This window comes from Pipra filicauda, unplaced genomic scaffold (genome assembly GCF_003945595.2).
Source record: "Pipra filicauda isolate LSUMZ 115617 unplaced genomic scaffold, ASM394559v2 scaffold177_size2800117_pilon, whole genome shotgun sequence".
Taxonomy (NCBI): domain Eukaryota; kingdom Metazoa; phylum Chordata; class Aves; order Passeriformes; family Pipridae; genus Pipra; species Pipra filicauda.
The window spans coordinates 2,042,266-2,053,587 of record NW_024104284.1 but is presented as its reverse complement, the minus strand read 5'-3'; the positions used below and the strand labels follow the sequence as shown (position 1 = coordinate 2,053,587).

At 43.4% G+C, this 11,322-nt stretch overlaps 1 protein-coding gene across 1 annotated transcript in view; it reads left to right on the top strand.

Annotated features, from left to right (window-relative positions):
* The first annotated feature begins 2,138 nt into the window (after positions 1-2,138).
* Positions 2,139-11,322, top strand: part of SBSPON (somatomedin B and thrombospondin type 1 domain containing) — a 12,379-nt gene continuing 3,195 nt past the window's right edge. The window contains exons 1-4 of the mRNA XM_027744625.2: positions 2,139-2,424; positions 9,323-9,517; positions 10,100-10,190; positions 11,023-11,199. Coding sequence (XP_027600426.2) covers positions 2,178-2,424; positions 9,323-9,517; positions 10,100-10,190; positions 11,023-11,199 — 710 coding nt within the window. The 5' untranslated portion in view covers positions 2,139-2,177. The remainder of the gene's footprint in view (positions 2,425-9,322; positions 9,518-10,099; positions 10,191-11,022; positions 11,200-11,322) is intronic.

The window sequence follows — 11,322 nt, the reverse complement described above, 5'->3', positions numbered from 1 at the left end:
TCTACTTTCTGAGGACCATCTCATATCAGACTAGAAAGAAATCTCTGCCCATTTTGTTGGAATTGCCTGTAAGAGTTTCAATGCTGCATCATTGCCTGAGAACACATCACTGTGTTGCTTTGTCCCTCTTAGTCACCTGGTTACCTAGTGCTACTCCTAATAGAGAGGAACTACACTGAAAGAAAAAAAAACAAAGTATTTGCCAGAACAAACTGGGTAGCTTGTTCTCTCCTCCAATTAAGATTCTTTTCTTCCATTTGCTCTGAAACATCTGCTTTACTACATCTAGTAGAAATTATAGCATTTTTAGTTTGTATTCTGTTTGGGTTTTTGTTTTTGGTTTTTTGGGGTTTTTTTACTGGACTATTGCAGACATATTTTCTTGGTTTTTTTCTCTAAACATATCCACTGAGACAAAGCCCCTCTTTAATCTGTTCTGAATTTGTCCAAGTTTTACTGATTTATCCTTTTAGCAAAAGTCGTCTGCGCGCAATTTATCTACTTACAAAGGTAGTTTCTACTACTATTTGCTAATATTTTGCCTTTCAGGTGAAGCACAGGAATACAATAAAGGAAAGGAAAACATGGAGGCATTCCTTCTCTCACACTGCCTTTACCAGGGCAGGCTGCAAGTCTTGTTCTCCTCTCACCCACTGCAGGAACTCCCCCAACATTTGCTATTCACAGGTTCAAGTTTTAGGCTGGCAATATGCCAGCGAGTTCATTAATGGCACACTGGATAACAGTGCAGACCCAGTCCTCAGGGATTTAGACAACATTTTAACAGCAATGTTTGATGGCTACAAGAAATTAAACTCTGCCTGGCCCAAGCTGTCTCGGGGGGATTCAAGTACCCACATGTAATAGATAATATAATAGACTGTTACCTCCCATCTGTAGGCAGCTTGGGAGACCAGATGTCTCTTTCTAAAGTAGCTATCTGCAAATTGAAGTGTGCAAAGCTAGCATATTTTTGCAGTCACCTCACTACTTTCTTTTGAGATTTGACTTTTGGCTAAAATTGTCAGGTTCCATTAATCCTGAAAACCTCTTAGCACTGAAGTGAACTGAAAACCAGAATCCAAATCTTTGTATTCTAGGAAGTTACTTGGGAATCCACCTTGCTTTCCTTGTGCACCTGCAAGTACAGCTTCTTTTGTTTGTTCTGGAAACAGTTTAAAATAAAAAGAAAAAAAGAAAAAAAAAGAAAGAAAATGAAAAACATAACACAGCAAATGCTCTTGGCTGTGTGGGATGTGCCCTGAAATGAGAAAGTGCCTGTACCAATAAATCTTGTTTTGTGGTCCCAGGCCGTTCCCAGCCACTGGGCTGTGTGGAGATGGATAGGGATGCTCTGGGACAGTTGTGTGGGTCACTGTGATGTGCATCACCACTGTACAGGGTACGGCTGAGCAGTTCACAGTTGTGTAGGACAGTGCCAGGTGGATCATTGCTCTGCAGATCGGTCCTATGCAGGACATGGCTGTGTGACACCACTGTGGAGGACATTTCTCTGTGGCTTGGCAATACATGGGACCCTGCTGTGCAGGACATCTCTCTGTGGGACGGACCCCCCCATTGTTGTGGGAGTCACTGCAGTGTGGGACACTGCTGTGTACGACCTTGGTGAGAGTCACCACCTCCTGGGACATTTCTGTGTGGCATGTTGCTGTGAGGGTTATTACCACGTGGAAGACTGCCATGGGGTGCACTGCAGGTCATCACTGTGTGGGACATGGCAGTATGGGTCCTGCTGTGTGAGACATCCCTGCACAGGACATCACTCGAGGGTCACAGTGTGAGTCCGTGCAAAGCGGGACACTATTGTGTGGGACATGGCTGTGTAAGTCCCAGTACATCCCGGTACAAAAAGAACATCGCTGTGTGGGACATTGCTAGGTGGGTTCTACCATGCGGACCCCGCGGGAAACAACCACCGTACCTGCCCCGGCTCCCTCTCCCCCCGCACCCCGAAGCTTTGCCGCTGCCCGGTGCCCCTCGGGGCGCTGAGCCGGCCCGGCTGCCCGGCCGGGCAGGACAGGGAGGGCCGGGCAGGACCGCACCGGCCGCCCCCGCCCGGCCCCGCCGCCTGCCCGCCGAGCCCGCCCCGCTCCGCCGGGGGCCCGTGGCGGCCGCAGCGCAGCGGTGCGGGATCCTCACGTCGGGGCGGCTCAGGGATGGGCAGCACGGTGATGGGCAGCACGGTGATGGGCGGCTCGGCGCTGTCGGGAGCGTTGTGGCTGGGGCTGCTGTGGGCCGGGAGCGGGGCCGGGGGCAGCTGTTCGGGAAAGTGCTGCCAGGGCCGGGATGCCTCCTGCGTCGGCGAGGGATGGAGGGAGGGAGGGGGCTACGGGACCTGCTACTGCGACGGAGGCTGCCGGCGAGCCGGGGACTGCTGCCACGACCACAGCCAGGCGTGTCCAGGTAGGTGCGTCCGCCCACGGCCCTGCGGGTCCGGCGAGGCCGCGGCCCCGGCGAGAGGGGCGCGGGTCGGACGCGGCCCAGGCGGGACCCCGCACCCCCGGCCCTTTCTCCAGGTACAGGGATCTCTCTACCTGCCGGGGCTTCGCGGGATGGAGGTGTCGCTGGGATTGGGAGCTGGGGCGTGCGGTCATGGGCTTGAGGGCTGCGGGGGGGCCAGATTCCTCCCTCCCTGGCGTCCCCAGCCCCGGGGCCAGGGCATGAAGAGGGACCAGGCTGGGGCAGCGCCAGAATAGCGGCAGGCGCAGGAAGGGGGGCAGAGAATTTTCTCTCACTAGACGTCTGCAAGATATCCAGATCAGCTGTAGTACAGTGACAGTCTGAAGTTATTTTACCTCTAAAATTTTATGTTACTTACTTTACCCTCGTGCTAGTCCCGAACACACATTGATTGCAGGGGGTGTGTCCAATTACAGAGACAGCAGGGAGTTTCATTTAGCACCCGTCTGTATCTTTCAGCTGATTCCTCACATCCTGACAAACAAATAGCAATGAAATGATTGGGGAAATCCCCACTGTGAGGTTTTGGCCCCATTTCTAGGGGTATGAATCAGCAAGGATTTACTGTGAAGGCAAGGGCTTTAAAATAAGCATAGGAGAATGAGTGCAAGCTCATTTGTTTAGAATGTGGCGCTAATAATGGCAGGGTCATGGATTTGATTTCCATAAGGGTCATTCACTTAAGAGTTGGACTCAATGATCCTCGTGGGTCCCTTCCAAATCAGAATATTCTGTCACTCTGTAAAAGAGTCCTCTGCCAGCCCTTGGGGGAAGGCCTGGGCCCCAAGGCAGCAGTTGCAAGCAGGAAAAGTGGTCCAGTTCTACCAAACTGAGTAGCAACCTTGTAGATATTCACACTGCCTCTTTCTGTGGTATTTCTACTCTTTGGGGTCTTCACAATTTGTCCTCCCTCCCTCTGTCTTTGATGTAGGACACAGCCCTTGCTTTGCAGGTGTAGCACTAGTACTCAGCCTAATGTCTCCTCCTAGCTGGCTGGACATATGCCAGCCTACAGCCAAAAAAATCATGAGCCTTTGCTGCACAGTTCTGCTAATTAGGGTGCATTTAGCAGGCTCAGTGCCATGCTGACACAGCCACATATCTTTGGGACCCAAGTTGGCTTATGTCTGCCTGTACTGGGAAGGGGGAGTACGATTGTCAGATGCTGTAGACACGTCCTAAGGGATATAAAGCTTCACAGAAGAACTCAGCAGAGCAGAACTCTGACCTCAGGTCTCCGGAAGAAATACAGTCAGTTCTCTCACCACTAAATAATCTCACCAGAATAACATTGGGGAAAAAATGCACCATAGAGTATAACAGAAGGTAGCATTTTTAAAATTATCATTTTTAAAATACAGTGTTCTATCATTCAGGAAAATCAATAGGGGGAGAACTGACAAAATGCTTGCTTGTCATACAGTCAGAGCATATCACATATTTTCAGTAAACAATATGATCTTTAATATTCAAGTATAAAAGGAGAGAGTTGATAAACGTGCCCAGTATTAGCATTAAAATGAAGCTCTAATCCAAAAAAATTTCTGTGCTCTTCAAAAAGAAGCTCAAACTTGTGCTTGAAAAGTTCTAGTTTAAACACTTTCCTTACCATGACTTCTGGCATCTGATGATGCCCCACTGTTATCGAGATGGTATTTTTTGTTTCATGTTCAGTGGTGGTTTCCTCAAAAGGCATTATGTGTTTGTGCCGCCTCTCTCGTACCCTGTGTGGGCAGTGGGTGCCCTAGATCCAGGCAGGAAGATGGAGTCTCCATGAAGTCTCTGTCTCTCTGCCTCTCCTGCACCAGAGCCAGAATTTGACAGTCTCTGGTGGCCCACTTCAGGGAGGTAAACCCACAGGGAATTATTTCTGTTTTCTCTATTACCCGTTTCTGATTGGTTCAACTCCGTGTACTGCCTCACTGCCCAGTTGTGTGAGCTCCAATGCTAACACAAGCAGAGCTAACAGCACATTTGGCATGGGTGGGTGTAAGCATGGGAGGGCAGGATTTTAGCAGCCTGGGAAAGTGATCCTCGAACTCATACATTCAAAAACTACAAATCTTCCAAGTTTCACAAAATTCACAAGTCATTCTTTTAAAGGCAAATGATCATATATAATTTCCATGGCAAGTCATTACGTTGTATTTTGTATAAACAGAAATTCCAAATAGTTCCAGTGGGAGTTGGTATCAACTTACACAAGTATGGCTGGAAATTTTAAAGTTGTTTTTGTTCCTGTTGGATATCGAGGTCTCCCTATTGAGTCTTTCTAAATTCTGTCTATGTGTTTAATGGCATCAAGAGTGTTTATTGGCATAGTTCACTGTTTTGAATGTAAAGTTCAAAACTTGAAAACATAAATGTGAAGAAAGGTGATCAATGGTTCTTGTACTACAGCTTGTTTGTCAACCTGTTCACCACTCTTGATTTCAGCACCTGCTGAAATGACATTTCATCCTTTCACAAATATTTAACAAGATGAAGTATTTAGGGAAAGTGTAAAGTGCCTCAAGGATAGGTAATCAAGAAATGTGTTAAGAATAATAAAAAAACAATGCTCCAAAATAATAGAAAACACTGAAGGGAGGGGCTTCCTAAAGCTGCCAATGGCACACTTAAATTCTGTTATGCCTAAAAATTGCAGTAGATCTAGTACTTTATAAGTAGATAGCTCAGCAGAAGCCCAGGGACTTCTGAACCTAAGTCCAAGAGTTTTTAAATAAATTTCTTTATAGTTCTAACAATGATGAAAGAATGTTTTTGTACATAGAGAGCATTTTAAATAGGAACTACTGTACAAGAAGAAAGCTGAGAAATGAATGAGCTTGTCACTTGAACTGAAGTGGTTACTCTGAGAAAATCCACAGATCCTTATACATTGCAATGTATGTTGTGCAATGAACATATAGTAATCCTCCTTTTTTTCCAGACATGGGAAAAAATTAAATGGAATTTGACTCAGAAAAAAAGATCTATGATTCACAGTGCTGTAAATGGAAGACAAGAAAAAAGTTCTGACCACTCAATCTGTGATTCATAAGATAGCAATGTAATTTTTCTGTGTATTTTTGAAATTCCACTAGCTTCCACATTTTAGTAGGTATCTGAGCACAAGTCCTATAATTCAGGTTCCTTTGACTTGCATCTCCCTCGTTTTTCAACAAATCATCATCTACCATTGTCACGTTAACTAAGCTGAAACAATAGCAACATAGAGACCATAAAGATGTAGCTATGGGTCCCTGATACTTCTTTTTGTATTTCAAAAGGTGACACCGTTCCTTGTATATCATCTCTGGGACCCATTCTCTGTCATGCTGAGGAATTTGACATCTTTCCAATGAGACACAAAATTGACATAGTGTCCCTTAATAGTTGCTGGGTACTGACTGCAAGAACGACATTATTATCCTGCTGACTAAATTCCATTCTAGTAACCCAATATTCATATTTTTCCACATGACTGAGGCAATTCATCCTTCTTGTTCTAAATCTTGATAACCATAACATTGCCATGCATTGCCACAGATGACCAGTATTTAACTGTCAGCTTGGTTTAATTCCAGTAAGACATGAAGTCATTGCTTTATTTGTTATGCAGCTACTAGTCCCTCTGGGAGTTTCCTGCATGGAAAATGTGATGTTAGACCTGATGCTACCCGCATATCAAGGTGCTAATATGGGATTAAAGTTATGTGGAAATTCTTACGTATGCAGGCCAGCTTGGAAGAGAGTCAACAGATAAGGAAACAGGCTAGATAGACACTTACTGTCCTTTGGGTACTCTGGTAATGATTTGTAGATGTGTGATCAGACACTGAAGTCTATCCACTGAAGTATTATTAAATAAAGTGGGCTCAAGGACTGTTTTCTGACCCCGCAGCCAGGTGGCAAAGACTGTCAGGTCCATAGTACATTTAGCACTTGTTTTGGCTATCCCATTGTGGGGTCTAAGACATTTTTACTATCACTAGTTTCCTTTTCTAGTTCCCAGTGCTTGAAACAAATGTCTGAGGGTTATGCTGCAACATGTCAGCGTGGTATCTTCACAGCCACAGAGGCTGTGTCATGTACCTTGGGGTACCCAGATGTGTCTGAGGGCAGCGCCTGGTAGTGCAGTGTCAGGTATCTGCATGTGGCAAAGGGAGCTGTTTTCTCTTATTTCACAGTGCTGTTCTACAAATCATACCCAGGGGCTGTCAGGGAAGGGGTTTATCCGTACATAGAAGCAAACACCAGAGAATGCTAGTTGTTGAGCACAATGGACAACTGGTGGCCCAATATCCAGAGCAGCTCAGTGGTTCTGTTTCAGGAGAGTTCCTTAGGGCGTGAGATGCAGCATCCTCAGCCACTCATACACCTAGTGCTGTCAGGGCACTAAAAGTGGACATGTTTGGTTACAACAGTGCACAATGAGAACAGAGGAGGGGAATTATGGTAGTGTGGTAAGGACGTTTGCCAAGTAGCCTCTTTGAGAGGTTTTATCTGCTTTACGATATTGGTAGTGCTCCAAGAAATCAGAGATGTAGTGACAGAGCAAACATGGCAATTCCTACGTTTTATGAGAAAAGTCACAAACCCCAAGGAGGTTATCACATTCTACTCTTTCTTCCTGATGTCTTATACTGGCAGAATCCCAAAGGGCATAAAATATTTTCCTGAAAGACTAGTTTGGTCCCATCACTTTTCTGCAACACTGATATAAGTATGTAACTAGTGCTTAAGCTTTTAAGCTTCTTGAGGATTTAAATTGTAATCAGGAAATATAGAAAAAAAATCAAAAGCATGTGATATGTTCCATTACAAGCTAATGAGAAATAGCATATATGGGAAAGGAAAAAGTTTTATTTAACTAGATAATGAGAAGCACAACCCAAACACTTCAGAACCAATTTAAGACAGCCCAGCCATTGATGATGATGTGTATTTTGTACCATTGTCCAACCTGAAGCACTTACCAGGTGGCCTTCAGGAAAAGAGGCTACTAGAAATGGACCACTGGTCAGATTAAATGTCCTCGTAGGGCACAGGTTGAGGACAACTCAGGCAAGGGAATGATTGCTTGTTCTCAGAGAATTCTTTCTCTTGATGGATGCCCATGTGTGTGACATTTTTCTTATCTCCTCTTTCACTGCAGTGCCTGCTAAGGCTGTGTATACTTGAAGTTCCTTGTTGGAAGGGTTGTGTTTGTTTCATCAGTGAGCACCCAGAGATCATCCTCATTCAGCCCCTCAGGGCTCAGTGTGCAGTACTGTTTTGAAGAGCTGTAGTATTCATTTTGACTGCTAAAGGGGAAATTATTAGGCCATACAGTTTTCAAAACCTGGGACTTGGTGTTCCTGAAGATGAGTCTTCATGAATTTTCCATGAAGTTCACCTTCATGGAAACATGTTAAACCTCTGTGTGTTTTGCATACTGTGTTAATGGACAAATAAAGTGAAGAATCATGTGTTGTGTAGCTTCTTACTCAGGAATAATGTATCCATCATCTGTTTCTGTATTCTCTGGAATTCAGGCTGCAAAACTTTTTTTCCAGAGTAGATTGTATGTATCCACCTGAAAAAGGTATTTGGCATATTACTCATTAGCAAGGCTGACACAGAGCAACTATTTTGCCAGAATATAAAAGAGAAATGCAAGAGAAGGGAGAACTCTAGCTCAGAAACATGTATATCATGCTTAATATGAGAACTACACAGAGCATGCCATCATTATTAGATGCATTGCAGAGAATAAACTAAGGAAGGAAATGGCTACTGGGTAACAGATCTGATTTTTGAGTTTAAAGACAATGCTGAAAATGAGAGATGCTAAGTCTACCATGTACAGCTCTCACAGAAAGAAGTGCAAAAATGACATAAGGGTTCATTCTCTACATAATATGATAATTTAGTCTGTTTCTAAAGAACCTGGATGTTATTTAACCAAAAACATATCAAGGGCCATCAACTGGGCTAAAGGTTTCAATAGTTGCCAGAAAAATGCCACAAAATACAAACCAAAGCAGTTTTCATTCTTTCTTCGTCTGAGACCTTCAGTGAGCACACTTAATATGTGCAAAGAGAGAAGTTCTTTGAATCTCTATTAGGCTGGGTTAGGAGAGATCAAAGGTGTGAGTATATGGTACCTGTGCTATTGATGCTCTGCTAGAGGGAAATGCATTTTCTTACAATTCAAAGTTTACTTTCAAAATAATGGCACTTTTTCCATGTTTTGGTTAAGTTCAGAGGAAGTTTGTTGTCCATGAGAACTAAAATTCAAATGTTCAGTGGACTGTTCTATAGTTGGGAATGAGCAGGGCCCCAAAATATTCACCAACAATTGTCTTTGCAGCAAGAACCATGGAGTACGACACCCTGTGTATAACAGGGCAACGAAGCTGTGGCACTGGTTCTTACTTAAGTGTTGAGGAAAAAGGGGTTACAAATCAATCTGAGGGGAATCAAGAGTGCTGAAAGGCTTCCTGAGTTCTGCTACTTAATGTTCCAGCCTTTTAACAAAATCTGGTGGTGTAGGAACCACCAGCATAGGTCAGACCACTCTGGTCTAGATAATCCATAAGCTAGTCTCCTTTGGGGCTAATGCTGTATGCTTCAGAAGAGGGTACAGAAGAACCTCATAGCTGTAGTGAAAGGTTTTGATGAGGGGCTGTTTGTTTATACACAAGGGATCAAATATGGAGCCAAGCACTGCAGGCAAGTTTGAATGTTAAATCTGAGGATGCAAAACTCCTGGAAGACCATTTAAAACTTTTAAAATAAAAGTAAAAAAGGAAAAAAGCAATTAGGATAAAACAGAAACCTTGACTACTAGTAATGTTTCAATACTCCTTTGCAGCTCTTCCGTGTGTTGTGGGGGAGTGGAGTCATTGGAGTGGCTGTGCAGAACAGTGTCATCCCGGTCTGCGAATACGTAGGCGCTACGTACAACAGGAACCTAAAAATGGTGGGGAACCTTGTCCAGCTCTGGAGGAGAAGGCTGGCTGCCTGGAATACCTGACTTACCAGGGGGAGGACTGCGGCCATGAACATGGTATTCTGTCTTTATCTGTACATTGTGTCCATCAAGGCTGCCATAAATTTTACCGATATCAATGAACAGGAAAAAAAAAAGCATCTATCTGTAGATAGGTGGTTAAAAATACAATTGAAAATCTTGCTTTCTACTGTCATAGTGCTCTTTATTTTATTATTTTTTCCCCACTCTGGCATTTCTTAATTTCTATTAAGTAAACAACCAAACTAAGCTGCATGCACTCCCTTCAGTTTCTGGACATAAGCCCCTCAGTAAGTATCAAATTATATCTGTCCAAAGTTAGAACACAAATTCAGCATGAAACAGGAAAGAGTACTCTTTGTAGGATTCCAGCACATCCTACTTCCTCAGACTAGATGGCATCCATTTCTAGATATTTTTCTTCTGAATAAGGAGAGCTTAGCTGCAGGGAATGGGGTTGACATCTGATGTTGCCAACATTTTACCACTTTTTCAGTAAAGTCAGCCAACATCACATAACCATCCACGAGCTCCCAATTCATTCATCCGCCGTTACAGTAATTGAAATATGGCTCAGCTATTGTCTTGCTGCCTTACCGTAACTGTTTTCTTCCTCAGTCCCTGCTTTCATAACAACCTCTGAATACGGTAAAGAAAGAAAACGACGAGCAGTATCTTCTCTCTGGCCTTCAGACAAAGAAGCAGCTGGGTAATCTGTTTATCATATGCATGTGGGTCATCTTGCTCAGTGGAAAGTAGCTGGCTACAGAGAAAAATGTAATGAAATTTGCAACAATTAAACAGTAAGCTACAGCTTGTATGGGTTTTCTTTCATGCAGTTTATTTGCATGTTCTAGACGTTGTTCTTTATTACTTGCTAATTGTCCTGAATTAGACATTGGGATCATGGTAAATGTGATGACAGCTGCGTTTGAAAGCCAACAGTACATAATGCTAAACCAAAGCTGAATGTGTCCTAAGCGTAAGTCTAAGAAATTAGACTTAGGCCTCTGAACTCATAAAGTGGGTTGAATGTGATTGGTCTCAAGAGACCTTTTTTTAAAAACTAATTGACACAATTGATAAAAAATTTTGTTTGGTTACCAGTAGAGATAGTTATGAAGTTTAAATTAGGCTATTACTGGGTCTGTAAGCTCATAATGCTTTGTCCTGTGCTATTTTCCCCAGAACAATAAATCCCATTAGTATTCTTAGTCTCTTTTCCATTTTCTCCTTCAGCAGAATAGAAGTGAAAATATGGGTTACCAAGTTCCGCTTTTCAACATAATTTAAGAATATAGAACACAACCAGAAAGTGGGATTATACATAAAGCACTGGACTGGAGCATAGAATGAGAAATAGTTTGCAGAAAGTTTTTAAGAATCCATTGATTAGGTTAGGTCAGAAAGAGACTTGTTAGCAATGATGATGTCTAACTTGCACTTCACAAATACCACCTGTTTGGTAAGTACATTCAAAGTAAAGATAAAGCTTGTGCTTTATCTATCATAACTAATTTAGTACTTTTTCTGCTGAGCAGATACTGTGTGGAGTTTAGAACAGAGTCACTTTCGCACCACTGTGCTTTGGAGAATCGGCCATATGCTCGCTGGATGCAGTACCTACGTGAAGGACACACTGTGTGCGTTGCCTGCCAGCCTCCAGCTATGAACACCGACACGCATCGCTGTGCTGGGGATGGCCATAATGCAGATGGGTAAATAAAGCCTTTTTTTCTGCTCTCTCTTCTGGAGCAAAACTCAGTACAGAAGTTAAACCTTCTCAAGGTCTCATTAGAAGCTGCATTTATTATACCTAAAAAATGAAACAGCTCACACCA